This window comes from Mixophyes fleayi, chromosome 1 (genome assembly GCF_038048845.1).
Source record: "Mixophyes fleayi isolate aMixFle1 chromosome 1, aMixFle1.hap1, whole genome shotgun sequence".
In the NCBI taxonomy this organism is placed as follows: Eukaryota; Metazoa; Chordata; class Amphibia; order Anura; family Limnodynastidae; genus Mixophyes; species Mixophyes fleayi.
Window position 1 is genome coordinate 105,716,401 of NC_134402.1, and position 15,630 is coordinate 105,732,030.

The window sequence follows — 15,630 nt, forward strand, 5'->3', positions numbered from 1 at the left end:
TTAGTAACTATTTTATGTTGAACGCTCTGAAACCCTTGCTATTCAATAGTTCGAGTTACATAGTAACATATTAACATAGTTGATGAGGTTGAAAAAAGACACCAGTCTATCAAGTTCAACCTATTTTGGATCTCCTGCGATCCTGCACTTATATTTGAAATTGATCCAGAGTAAGCAACCGCCAATCTGTTTCAATTGTGATAATCCCCCCAGACTCAATATTGCAGTCCTATTTTTACCCTATATCCACTACTATCCTTCATTTTAATTAACGGTCATATCCCTGGATACACTTTTCCGCTTAAAAATTTGTCTAACCCTTTCTTAAACATATCTATTAAATCTGCTATCACAACCTTCCCTGGCAGTGAATTCCATATCTTGACTGTCCTTACTGTAAAGAACCCCTTCCTTTGCTGGTTGTGAAATTTCCTCTCCTCTAACCTTAGGGGGTGACAGCGTGTGCTGTGTATAGTCCTTGTGGTAAAAAGTTCCCATGAAACTTCTCTGTATTGACCCTTAAAGTATTTGTACATAGTAATCATATCCCCTCTTAGACACCTCTTTTCTAAAGTAAACATCCCTAAACTGACTGACCTTTCCTCATAACTTAATGACTCCATACCCTTTATCAATTTTGTCGCCCTTCTCTCTGAACCCTTATTATCTTTTTTATAGAGTGGTGCCCAGAACTGTACTGCATATTCAAGATGAGGTCTTACCAAATATTTATACAGTGGCAAAATTATACTGTCTTCCCTTGCATCTATGCCCCTTTTTATGCATGCCAATACTTTATTTGTCCTTGCAGCTGCTGCTTGACATTGAGCACTATTGCTAAGTCTACTGTCTACAAGCACTCCCAATTCCTTTTCCATTATAGATTCTCCTAAATTAATTCCATTTAGTTTAAAGATTGCGTTGTTTGTTTTTGATTCCTAAATGGATAACCTTACATTTATCTATGTTAAACCTCATATTCCTTTTGGCCGCCCAATCCTCCAGTTTATTTAAGTCCCTCTGTAGAGAAGCTACACCTTGCTCTAATTTTATTACCTTACAGAGTTTAGTGTCACCTGCAAAAATAGAAACTTTACTCTCTAAACCATCGCCAAGGTCATTAATAAATATATTAAAAAGGAGTGGACCCAGCATGGAAATTTGAGGTACTCCACTTAAAACTTTTGACCAATTAGAAAATGTTACATGCATAGATGTCTGGCTTGGCTACTCATACTGCTTGTAATTATTATCTACATGTAAAACAATTGTAGCAGCAATAATACTAACGACATGGAAAGAAAATTACTAATTCCAACACTAACTTGCTCTACTAACATATGTCATGCAAGATATACTGTATAGTATGTAGTTGGACAATATTGTCCCAACCTATTGACACTGTATACATTGGCACTTGAAGAATAAAAAAATACTCATGAAACATTCTTACAGCCGGTCTGCTTCTAAACGTTCTGTTCCAGAGAAACACTGCCAATAATTACCATAAACAACTCTCCTCTCTCAGATAAACAAAATACTACAAGGAGGAGGGAACACTAAATAATGCATTTACTAAATACAGATAGAAAATAGGAAGCCTTATTTACATAACATAATGTTGGCTCCACCCTCATATCCTTCTAAATATATATAACAGAGATTAGAAAAGTAAATGTAACTAGAACATACCATTTGGCTATAGAAATAAACGATTAGTCAAAAACACCAAGAAGGAATCACAATGGACAAACTAGATTAGCTAGTTGGTCTTTACTGCCACAAGATTCTGTGTTTTATATAAGTAAAGTCTGAACAACTCTTGACCAGTCTACATTTGGTGGGGCATGGAAATTTTTATGTTCCTCAGACTTGCTGAAAATTAAACAGGCCTCTATTGTATTACAACGCGTTTTAATAGGAATTGTCCATCAAGCCTGCTAGTAACAAATATGTGACCTACCACTTGACAAAGAGTTCAAGAGCTCTTAATCAAAAAATTCCTCTGTGAATGACTAGAGTAGCCTACAAAATAATGATGGTGCTTCTTAGAGCTACAATTTAACACAGATCTTTCTAGGATTTCTCAAAGAAAAATACAGAAACAAACTTAACAACTCATTCACATTTGGTACCCATTGACTATACATTATAAATGACAACAAAATAAGGTATGGATGGTATCTTTTTTTTTAAGAACAGTGCCCTTCAAACATTTATTTCCAGCACAAGCTGAATGAATAGAAACATGCATTTGCTTCTGACATTGCAGAACGTTTATTGGTATTTTTATTTTTCAAATAAAGCATAAAACTTTGTTCTAAACAAGACTATAGAAAACAAGTAACGCCACTATTTGACGTTGGCAAACATCACAGGCTGTGTAATACTGAACTGCATAATATACAGAAAAGTGAAGGGGTTTTACATAACTAAATAAGTAAATTATGCTCTTTTACTACTCTGCAGAAAGTTGCCCTGTTAGGGGGGAGTTACTTAAAATATGTACGGTGTGAGTGACATCTCTTCAGGCTTGCTCTGTATAAATACATTGGGCAGGGCTATCTTAACAACATCATGGGCCCCCGGGCAAAGCAGTACACCGGGGCCCCTAGATATAGATATATAGATGTATACAGATACAGATACAGATATAGATATAGATATATAGAGATCGAGATAGAGATAGATAGATGTACTTGCTCAGTGACCCTTGAAGGTTTTTTTTGCAGGTTTTTTTCTTTTTCTGGATTATTTATTCTCATTAAGAGCCCTGCCTATGGGGCCCCCATTGAACGTGGGGCCACCGGGCAGCTGCCCATCGTGCCCAATGGAAAAGATGGCTCTGACATTGGGTCTGATTTAGAGTCCTTTTGTTCAGTGCAAAAAGCACTTCTGGCCAAAAATCTGTCTCACTTTGCACTCCGACTGGGACGGATCTCCCCATTGCACCTCTCTGCACTTAGAGAGGTGGAACGGGGGAGGTAGTGAGTGAGCCTAGCAATGTAAAGGTGTGTTAACGCTCTTTACATGTTATTTTATCTATGGCGGGTGCTTTCAGCTGGTGCTAGAGAACTCGATGTATTAAAAAACAAAGTAAAAAAAAATTGTCTGCACCCCCTCCCAAACAGCATAACCAACCCTTGTGCTGTTTGGGGGGGAAGAATATTTTTTTTTTTTATTAATTTAATTGTCTGCTTTACAGGGCACTTTGCATGATACACTTGCGTGCTGGCCCATAAGGCAAAGAGTCGTGTTTGTGCAATTCGCTTAAGTCGCATGGATCCAAAGATCTGTGCCACTCTAAATACTGTGTAAATTACACAATGCAACTTACACTTTTCAGTGTAAATTGCTTCTGACTCTAAATGAGGTCCATTGTGTGTATAAGCAGGTTCATATGCCGGGTAGAGAAAGTGATTTCACTGCAACTCAAACCTGCAGAATCAGATTTTTGACTTGTATTAGATCCCATTAGGACATGGTCCTAAAGACATGGGATGAGCTTCAAGAAGTCTGTAGTAAACTGCGGATACATTAGTTAATGTTTTAACAGCGCTGCAATGGAATGTCAGATTAACACTGAACAATGTATTTTGCCTTTATGGTTCATATATAAAAAATTTCAGTATTGGGGTTTAGTTGTCCTTTATACGGTTCCTTGTAAGTTGAAAACATTTTGTAACTTATCTAATTTCTTTGAAAAATTTTTAAGTATTTTTTTCTGATTTTGCTGATGAATGTTCAGCAGAGAGTAGTTGACTACTGTAGCAATTGCTATTATGTATTAGGCTAGTATACTGAAAATTATGTATGTACACTAATGTACTTATATATTTATTATGCATGTTTGCATTGTCAGTAGGTATGCATCACATCAGAGTTGTGTCATGCATATCTAAATATTGCATGTTCACTGGATCAGTAACGTTTGCATGTTTAACTTGCTACTGGACTAGTTAAATAGAGTTATCTTCTGGTCTGAAAGTTTTCACATTCCAAACAAATTGGGGATTAATTTGAAGTAATTAAAAGAATAAATAAAGCAAAAATAACAAAATAAGGTTAAACTATCTGTCCAATCTCATGAAATTTTAACTTCTTTGTTTGTACATCCCTCCTGAGACTTTTATGCAATACATTGCTTTACTGTTCAAAACTGTGTTTTTCATGCAAGGAAAAGTTGTTTATTTGTGCTGCTTTTGGATGTAATACAGATTACATCTACTCTGTGCATGGGATACTAATTTAATCAAAGAGCAGAACTCTGTTGTACCCAATAGCTCTGCCTGGATGATATATAAGCCTTGTGAAAAACGCAGACAGAAGCCAGAAAAATAAACTTAGTAAAAAGTAAATAAGATCTTGTACAATCCAATAAACTACAGATGTCTAAATAACGTTCTTAAGCACGTGGGTTTTTTGTCTTGATACAGCTAAATTGTTGGCAGCAAAGTTATTTAAACATAAGAAATAAACATAAATATAATGTATGTTCTACCAAATAACAAAAAGAGAACATTTCTCAAGAGGGGGCTGCAATAAGTCTGAATCTGACATTTCAGCTGATGCTGGATGAAAATGATCTCCATATGTTAGGTGAATGTTAACTTATTGCAGATGTGACCTCAGTGACCATTCATCTTAACATGATGTTTTGTCATATACTCAGATGTGAAACGATACTGTTATGGCCAAAACCATGACAGCTATAAACATTCTGATTACACTCCTATATCAAGTGAGAAGGAGCCGTGTAAAGACTGTACTGTGACTTATTATATATCCAAAGACACTATTACTACTTGCATGACTTCACTACCTAAGGCTGAAATATAGTTTGAACTGAGATTTGATTTCTATTAAAACCTCACTTCTGGGTAGATTTACTAAAACCTCTAAAATGGAAATGTGGAGGTGTTGCCCATAGCAACCAATCAGATTCTAGCTATCATTTTCTAGAATGTACTAAATAAATGATAGATAGAATGTGAGTGGTTGCTATGGGCAACATCTCCACTTTTCCTTTTTAAATATTTTACAAATTCTACCCATTGGGGTCCATACCTACCTGGGCATTTACATGGATTTACAATGCAACTTCACCAAGTTTCTTGTGGTAAACACAATTAGCAATGTGTACTGATATATAAATTATAATAATATAATTTAAAAAAAATGAAAATAAAAATTGGCTTAATGCATTTACCATGTCAAAAAAACAACAACACTTAAACTGCAAATCTGTATCTACAGGACATGAACCTGTACAGATAAAGCAGGTGAGTAGAGTGAGATGCCTTTGGAGACAGTGTTACATTAGGACTGTTGTTGTGGCTTGTTAACCCTATTGACCGGAGTTCTTCTGTAAAATCCCTGGGTCCTCAGTAATTTAGCAAGAGACCCCTACATGTCAAATGATCTTATCAATATTATTATATTACAAAGTGGTAAGATGGCATTGTGGAATCTACAGTTGAAGTCTGACATAGATTATAATTCATTCATACATTCATTCATTCATTCATTCATTCTGCTCCATTCTGTCTCAGGCTACTTTATTTTCTCCCTTTATGTATCACTGCCCAAACTTCAATTCAACTATAATGAGAGAGCAGTGAGGAAAATGAATTTTATAATAAAAGTGTCATAAAGACAGAATTATTCTTATTTCTAGATTTTCCAATATGTTTTATTCCATAGTTCTAAAGGCAAAGAAATATGGCAATATCACAGCAGAAACTCCACAAGCCTTATTGGAAAGTTATATTTTAATTAATGCAACCTTGCATTAATTATTCTGTTTGTTTTTCCTATTATTATTTTTTTTAAATAGTCAGTTAACATTTTCACAGCTTCAGTGCAAAATCTCTGATTTATCTTGGTTTAAAAGCAGTAAAAGGGTTGTTTCTTTCTGCTCAAAATTGAGCTTAGTTTGTGTCCATACTTGCATAAGTTCATTGTCACTATATAGATGCTTCCCCCATAGCCTTCTATCTAAGTAATGTCAAGAACTCTCCATTTGGTGAGACAAAACAAATATAGCACTTTTATTTCTGTGAGATCGTCAGATATATTTTCCTTTCAACAAACATTTCAGATTGTATCTGCATCGCTCTCTGCCCTCATAAACACCATACTTGGTATTTCTCAACTTTAATTTCTACAAGACTACTCACAAGACAGTACACATAAATAGTGAAAAAATACATTAACATAAAAAACTAAGTACTGTAAACTTATAACCCTATAATAATTTACATACATTTAAAGAGTCTGCAGTACAGTGTAGTTTTGCACTGCTAGTTTATTGGAACATCAGCTAAATATTATAAAATGACTTTAATACATACTTGCCTACTCTCCAGGAATTTCCGGGAGGCTCCCGAATTTCGGGAGGAGCTTAATGGTGTGATTAAGCCCCGCCCCACACTATTCAATACCTTGAATTTCTGTATTTTATGATAGGGGCGGGGCTATAGTGACGTAATGACGTTGTCACACCCCTCCTACCCTCTGTCACATGATCATATGATCACTGTACTCCGATCTCCCGGAGCACAGACTGAAAAAGTAGGCAAGTATGTTTTAATACTGAATTGATATAATTTAAGCGGTTCCCACGATCACACTAATTACAGTAGTGTTTCTTCAATTTGTTTCATGGTGACATGACAGTAATCTTCTGTGTGACAACATTGAAGGTTATGTAAGTGGAATTTTGCTATTGAATGCTCCATATTTTAACACATCCTTGGGCCAGCTTGTCTAAAAGGTTCCCATCACCATAAACAGTCATGGCTTAAAATATTGCCACCCTCGTACTTTTTTGTCAAATAACTCACAATTTCCTCTAACGGAAGTTAAAATTAACATCAGTATTTGGTCTACACAATTCTTTCTATTTTAATATAGAGAACCTCTATTTTTGATTCTGAATTTAATACAGTATAATATTTTAAATCAGAGAATGAAAAGAAATGGCATTGACAAAATTAATGACACCCTAGATTTAATATTTGGTAGCGCACCCTTTGGTGAAGATATATGCAATCAAGCCTTTCCTATAGCTATGGATGAGCTTCCTGCACTTCTCTACTGCCAGTTTGGTCTACTTGTCTTTTGCAAATTGCTCCAGTTCTCTCAGATTTGAAGGGTGCCTTCTCTGAACTTCTGTTTTCAGATCCCTCCATAGGTGATCTATGGGATTTTGATCTGGACTATTGCTGGCCACTTCAGAACAGTCCAGCATCTTTTCTTGAACCATTCCTGGGTGCTCTTTGAAGTGTGTTTGACATCCCAGGAAAGAAGCACTCAGCTAGGGTAGCTATCAAAGACACACCACTTCCGGCAAAGCCACTAAGTCCTTAGAGGACTGGTAGGGATGTGACTAGCTAGATTGCTGCTCTTAGCAGGGTGCCTATTACACCAATTGTGAAAAGGTGTTTGTAGCTATCATTGTGAATAATTATTTAACTGCTGTCATTTGGAGCTAGTGTGTGAATCCTCACAGTAAGTGAATTCAGGCAGCTGTCATCTAAAGCTAGTGTTGTGAATCCTCACAGGGTCATTATCCTGCTGGATGTCCCATGAACTGCGATGGACCCCGAACTTTCTGACACTGGGTTCAACATTGTGTTCCAAAATGTCCTGGTATGACTGTTGGAAGGTGTTCTTTTCATTTTGCTTTCTATAAACATAGGGATGATGTGTTCTACCAGCTCTAATTTGGTCTCATCTATCTACAGGACATTCTTCCAGAAGGAATTTGACTTTTCAGGTGTGTTTTGTCAAGCTCCATTCAGACTTTCTTATGTCTCTCACTTTCACCAGTGGGGCCCGTCTGGGTCTCTTACCATATAATCTCCATTGAATTGGTGACATATGGTGCAAGTTGAAGCTGTTATACCTTGTGTCTGAAGGTCAACTTCAATCGGTTTGGTATTTGATTTAGGTGTTTTCTCTACCATTTATCATGTATGATCATTCCTGCACTGCAATCTTCGATAACATTATCCCTGTCCTGTCCAAGGAGGTTGGCTACAGTGCCTACTACAGAGTCTTAAGCTTCCTAATAACATTGGACCTGATTCATTGCAGAAAGAAAGGCAAAAAAATGAGTAAGCTTTCGCCTGGGAAAAAAAATGTTAAATGCAAGGGGTGCATATTAGTTTATTAATTTGCACATACTTTTTTCATCTAGCACACAAATACTTGATATCTTTATTTTTACACTGAAATTTAAAGTTGATCTAGGACATACCCAACCCAAACTATAAATCTGTCCCTACATTTTTTAAATTTACCTCCCCCTCCAATGCAACACGATTTTGGCAAGGTTCACAGTTACTCATTTTTTTGCTTTACTTTCCTTAATGAATCCACTATGTATAGTGAAAAGGTGAACAATATGATCTCTGGAAATTGATCTGTAGCCTTGAGATTGCTTGGCTACAAACTTCTGTCTGACCTCCTCAAACAATTCTCTGGGTTTCTTTCTTTTCTCCATGCTCATTGCAGTGCATACAGTGACACAAAACAGGAGAATGAATCCTGTTCTCTATTCAAGCTTGTTAATGAGTGATTTTTATATTGCAGGTACCTACTAATATGGACAGGTGAGTTCAGTTCCAAAGTGAAAGAGAATCACCTGCTTGAAATCTAATTATGTTTAATTACCTTTAAAAAGGTGCCAATAAACTCATCCAGCCCAGTTTAGGATTTCTGTGTGGAATAAGCTAAGACTTAATAAATGTTTCTGTTTTTTGTATTTTATTCTACTGCAAACCAAAGAAATACGTATGTGGATACCAAAATATTCTTTCATTTGAACAATTTTCTGGAAATGGACATGACTAGAAAATTCTATAGTTGTGAGTACCATAGTGCATCACTAGAAAACATGGCTCCTACTTAAACAAGATACTTAAGAAAAAAAGAGAGAAAAATGACTCAAGTACAATCTTACCTTAAACACAATAATAGGAATGTCAATGACAATGTAGATAAGGTCTCCGAGCGCCAGGCTGGCTATCAGAGCATTTGGCCCATTCCTCATGCACTTGTTCTGGTAGATTATTCTGAGTAGAGTTGCATTCCCAACAATCCCAATGATGAAAATAGCACAAGATAATGGAGTGTTTATGTACTTGAAGACATGATTGATTTTAGTCCTGCTAGGGCACAAGTTGACAGTTCTGTTCGGCATCATAGGAAGCAGAGTAGAGAAGCTCCTATTCATCATTGTGAAGTTTGTACTGAAATCACTTATATTTTGGAAGTAATCCCCAGCACTTTTACTTATAGCGAGTCCAGTTAATGCCAGAAGCACAGCGACTCTTAGGCTGACAGTGCCCATGTTTTGTCTGATCACCCGGCAGCTGATACAGAATACGTTCTAGAGAGTCACTCACTGGTTATCTGAAACAATGAACACACATGTGTTACAAATATAATCATGAGTCTACAATTCATATTATATTCACCTATGTTATGCATAATTAAAATATAGCAAACATCACTTTCACACGACTTATAAACTACTTTATCTTTATAGAGACCAAAGAATAAAATGAAAGACCAGCTAATGACAAAACATGGCAAACGGTCTTTTATGCCTTATGCTAATTATAGCTCCTCTTAAAATGTAGCTGCTGTTTAAATACTGTATAATAATATATTTGTGCAAAATATAAAACTTTTTACTTTCCTTTAATTGATAGCCATAAACAGGAAATTTGTAGTATAGAACAATTTTAGTTTAGATATAAAATATGATATTGCTGGTGCAATGATGTACTGAATCTGAGGAGCAAGTGAACAAGTTCATTGGTTCCAACAACACAAAATGCAACACTAAAGTGTAATTTAATCAGTGAGTATTTTCTGGCTTTTTCGGATGTTTTCTACAGTTGTTTTTTAGGGCAATGATGTGTTTTAGTAATTTCCTGGACAAATAAATTGGTTGGAGCTGAAGATCATTTGCTTCAGAATGTAATATTACCAAGTGATTGGTATTTCTAATTTGAGATTAAAGGATTGTGCAATGCTATTAGAACTGCTTTACATAAACAAAAGGATACATTTTTATCACACCCTTGTTAATACATGTAGTAGGTTGTCGACTTATAGTGCAAAATGTAAAACACTGTAAACATACTAAAAATTTTGGCCTTTATGTGTCCATGTTTATGTCATACACAGCCCATGCTAAGCACATATAAATAGTATATAACATGAAATTGATTTTTGTTTCACACCACTGTATAGGATAAACCCCAAGCAATGCAATATACTTTTTGTGACTTCCGTTTACAATTGATTGCAATAACAGCATTTCTATATTATTTACAATATTTAGTCATTGCAGTAATTTAAGTGATAAACAATGATTTTCAAAATAAATCTACCTTAGCATTTATAGACTCAAGCTTTAAATTGACACTGAAAACTGTTTGGTGGAAGCTTTTATAGGAGAAATGGTGGGAAATGTCAATGTCGAGCATCGGGCAGATTGATTATTACCCTGCAGTATGAAAACCTTTAGCCTTTAGTTCCATTATCCCTGGTTTGTGTCAGGGCTGTCCACAAATAACTCTACAATGCAACTTCAGCACCTCAAACAGTAACGAGATTAAATAACTACTTAGTTTATGACATATTATCTTAATGTTGTCAAATACATACATTTTGGAAAATGGATACTGTTTTTAAATAATTTCCTTATGTAAATAATGCCAATAAGAGCAACAAATGTATCAAAAATGTAAAGTATTTATCTAACAGTAACGATGAGAAATATAAGGGGCCTGATTAATTAAGGAATGTAAGGCAAGAAAATGAGTATGTTTTCACCTGGACAAAACCATGTTACAATACAAGGTAAATACTGGCTGTTTATTCATGTAGCACACAAATACTTAATAACTTTATTTGTACACTGAAATTTAACCCTACCCCAACTATAAATCTGCCATCACATTTTAAATTTATCTCCCTCCAATGCAACGTGGTTTTGTCAAGGTGCAAAGTTGTTCATTTCTTTTTGCTTTCCTTTCTTTAATGAATCAGGCCCAGGGTGTTTGTCTTGGTATCATGTGACATTGTAGTCTATAGCATGTTATAGGTGTTTGTGCATAGAACCTGATTGTGGGTACAATTAATAGTAACAGTTGAACAGTGAGTTGGGGCGTGTTGCTATGATAATGTAATGAATCACCGTAGTACTATTTCTTGAAATTTACACAAACAAAAAGTATCAGTGGTAGAGCAGCATGAACTCATATATCTGTGCTTAAGCATGACCACATGCTATCTTGTAAGATATTAACTATTTGCTTACTCTTATTTCACCACTTTTGAAGGTTCATAAAAATAAGTCAAAGCTGTACTTATTTTACCTCTTGTATTGGCGACAGTATATAACAATATAGTTTATAGCATATAACAGTATATAACTATATTGTTTATAGAGTATTAATATGTGGTCAATCTTGTTTATCTAGGTGTAGTATGTATATAACCATTTTATTATCATGTAACAACATTGGTTAAAACTGAAGATCTTGACTTAATTGTAAAATATCCAAAGTTTGTATGTTTTGTAATAAAAAACAATGTATCTACTAGTTTTGCCCAAAATCTAAACAACAGGGATTTTAAAAAAAAGCATTTATTATTGTACATGTATACCTATATATGTAAACATACGACTGTCAACTCAACTGGTTCAGTTAATAAGTGACTATTTTACCTAAAGGTGTTTTAATCTAAGTTTGACTTTCTCCCCTGACGATCCCAAAGATAGTACTTTTGTGGGTGTCCCTCTCGTAGGATACTTACCATTTGCTGGACTTTGCAAGGGTATCTGCACTTACATATAGCTGTCTGTTTCACTCTCACCATAGCTAGGGAGATGCAACACAGCATTTGTAAGGCTCTTAATAATTACAACTGCTGTGTTGCATCTCAATGCTATGGAGAGAGCCACAAAGCACCAATGATTCCCATACTCCCAGGGGCAAACGCAGGGTTGTTAAGGGGGGGTTTCCTCCCCAACCCCCCCCCCTCAAAAAAAAGATATATATTTCAGCGATGCTGTACTGCGATGCTTCTTTGACAGTGCCGCGGCTGCTGTACAGTACAGTGCTGCTGGTAGGGGCAGGGTTTAGCGCCCGTTCGTTCGCAGTGGAGGGGTTTCTGGAGAACCAGAAACCCCCCCTGCGTGCGCCTCTGACTCCTCCCAGGAGAGTAGTCTTTCCTCAGAAGTGGGTGGGACAGGGCCTTAATGAGGCAATTTGTGAGTCACCATACAGAAGTGGGCAAGGGCTGATAGGACAAATCGAGTCATCATGGCCCCCAACCCCATTGATGCCAAGCAGGGCCATAATGTTTTAAATCGCGCTATTGTGACCCCCCCCCCCCCCACACACACACACACTTGCCCCTTGGACCTTACCTCCAGGATCTCTTGGAATAGAGGTCCAAAAAGTAGGCAAGTAAGACTATAGGTGATTGAAAGAGGTCCAAGGCTATAGGTACAGCAAACAATAGGGGTCCCAAGGTAGGTACTCCACCAGAAGGCTGTCATTGGAAAGGGAAGATATTAAGTAAAATTAATATCTAATTTGGAAGATTCCTTTAATTTTTTTAATATAAGTCTACCTCTTACCATTATGTGCATCTACCCTTTTTTGGGGAAGGTATTTTACTAGTAAAAGATTTTTGATCTATCCTGTGGTTTATTCTGCTTCAGATTTGAAAGAACTTTAATAACGTGTTTTTGGCAGTCATACTTTTTGAGAACGGGATTACTCCATTGACTGTAAATTAAACAAGGCTTTGGCATTTCTATAGGTTACTCTAATTAAAATGTCAAATAAAGTAAATAAATAAAATATACCCAACTCTGTTCTTTACAAGGATGTGTTAACCAAAACGACAACATAGTCATGTTTAAACATAGAGTTGTTTACATAAGTGTACATAGTCTGTTTACATTCTGTCTGGAATACACTTGTAAATTACCCATTTCAACATACTGCATGTGTTGCGGTATATATTTGTGAAGGCTAAATCAAACCAGAGAGCATGAAAGACAAATTATACATTATTATTTAATACCCAAAAGGAACATGCACAGGCTGTTTTATTAATCACCTTTGCCCTTTCCTTAAGGCCGTATTGTAAAGCACAAACTAAATATTTGGATTGTGACTCTGGGAAACACGTTCATATTGGGCTAAAACGTATTCACATGGCTATTTATAAGCAGCACTCCAGAGTAAACTGGTCTGAGAAAGCAGTTCCCCATGGGATGAGCACAGAGAGAGCAGGGATGTCTAGAACAGAAATGACATTGGGTAGATTTCAGGTATTCGCCCTCACAGTGCACTAAAGTGTATTCTTCACACTAATAACGTCCCTAATGTTTTGCCTTCTACTGTTACTTTTGTACTATGCAATGTGAATTTTACTTTATCTACAGACACATGTTATAGTAACCCTTCTGTTTCTACATGTTATAACTTAATCACTATACTATAAATTACTATACTATATGTTATTACACACTAGACTAAATATGCAACATTTCTTTTAGAAGTAAAATAGCATTAATTTAAAATAGCTAAGCACAAGCAGACATATGATCTTGTGCATGTATTTAAAATCTTTATAAAGTGCTGACATATTCCATAGTGCAGTACAAAAGATCAATTTATAATACAAAGCCATCACAAGCACAGAAACAACCGGTATAGAGATCGCTGGCAATATGTGCTTACAATCTTAAGGAAAGGGAACATTTCAGACATTGTGAGTATGTAAGAAAGTGGGCTGAGGGGATAATATCCCTCAGTGCAGGATGAGAGACAATCAGCAACTACACATATATACAGGGCTACAGACCTTAGCTTGGAGTTCTAAGTGACAATGTTATACTCAACAGTCCTAACATGCAATGATCCTAACAGCACTGTAAACTGTTTACATTATAATATAATATATGGTGCTGCGGACCACTTGTGTAGCCTTATTAATAAGATAATAATATAATACATCACTCAATAGCTATAAATTGCCTATAAAGTCAAATGAGACAAAGAAAGAAAAATAACACAAAAATGTAGTGCAGATGTCATACCTCATTCTATTCTTACCAGAGTATTGCAGCAACTTATTTTTTGAATACAATCTATAAACTACAGAGCCAATCTGAATAATACAATATCATAAAAGCTGATTGAAAAAAAACAGCCCATTCATAAGAATGATCTTAACTAATTTGAAGAACCAATGACAAAGGGGATAACTAGTTTATAGCTGAAGTTTAATGGATGTAAAGTATTTCACATTCTATCATTATCCGCACACACCTCTAAAACATGCATATTCCAAAGACACAAATATTTTAATTGTGATTACTTAATGACAGCAATTACGAGATTACTTGTTTTTTTTAGTTGCTTCAGATAGCCAAAAAATAAAGATAGATAATTTAGGAATAATTACTTCCGCAGCTTACACCCCGTAAGACATACTGAAAACAAGTTGTATTCAAAATCAGCAAACAAGATGTAACAGTTTTATGGCTGTGTTTAACGTCTATAGAGCCGGATCAGACAGCAACTGGTATTTCACCGTCAAGCTTACACAAAGCCAGTATCCAGTTAAGAAATTAAAATGCAGCATTACCAGGTAGAGTAAATGGAGGTCTGAGATATTCCTTGTGAATTCAGAGATCCGAGATCGTGAGGAAGTGTGAGCCTGAGAACTGGAGTATCCAAACTTCTCCACTGCACCTCAGTCACTGAACTTCAGTGAGATCACTGCTTCATCTGTGCTATCCTGTCACAGACCCTGGCTGGGTGGGATGAATAATCTCCACCTCCTGCTGAAGACAAAAGAGGCAGAACTGAGAAAAATAAAATCCAGAGAACGCTGATCCACTGCCAACCTCAAGCACATACATCAAAAAGACTCTGCCTTGGGGGTATAGGAAGGACGGAGCTTCTTAACCATTTCCTCTCTAGCTAACGCTCTCACTCTGCCTTGTTAAACCCTGACAGCCTCTCCTTTCTCCCATGTAGGAAAGGAGGTTTACACATGGATAATTAATGGTAAGAGGGGTAAGATAAAAGGCAGGACTTGTGCTGAAAGAAAAATGTTTGGTGCTTGGTCTCATAAATATGTTTAAGCTAAATACAGTTACAGGAGAACACCAGTCCAGATGTGTGCATTAAATACAAATAAGTACACAATACATATACCACATACAAAGTGTCCATTTGCTGACATGAAAGGGGCACTAAAGTGTCTGCGGCAGAGACATTTGTGTGAAGACCAGAATCACTAAACTTTCCTGGATGAAACAGATTTTGGTCTGTTAACCCAACCAGTGCAGAAAACAAAATGGTATTAGATGTGGTATGTTCTGTAGCTACATGAAAAATAGTGTTACTAAATAAGCATTACTGTGCAGTGCTGGACTCCACCTCCCCCACAAAGGGTCATCAAGCAGGGACTGCATAATAAGGTTGTGCAACCTCCATTTTAGCAATCTTGGGGGTGGGGGAGCTGGACATATGCTTTACATTTTATTTAACAAACATAAAACCCTCAACTCCAGGA

General features: G+C 36.2%; 1 protein-coding gene across 1 annotated transcript in view; it reads right to left on the bottom strand.

Moving 5' to 3' along the window:
- Positions 1 to 14,887, bottom strand: part of EDNRA (endothelin receptor type A) — a 51,460-nt gene extending 36,573 nt beyond the window's left edge. Inside the window, exons 1-2 of the mRNA XM_075198995.1 lie at positions 14,695 to 14,887; positions 8,969 to 9,420 (exon numbers count right to left, since the gene is read on the bottom strand). Of these exons, the coding sequence (XP_075055096.1) occupies positions 8,969 to 9,358 (390 nt within the window). The 5' untranslated portion in view covers positions 9,359 to 9,420; positions 14,695 to 14,887. The remainder of the gene's footprint in view (positions 1 to 8,968; positions 9,421 to 14,694) is intronic.
- Between the last annotated feature and the right edge of the window lie 743 nt (positions 14,888 to 15,630).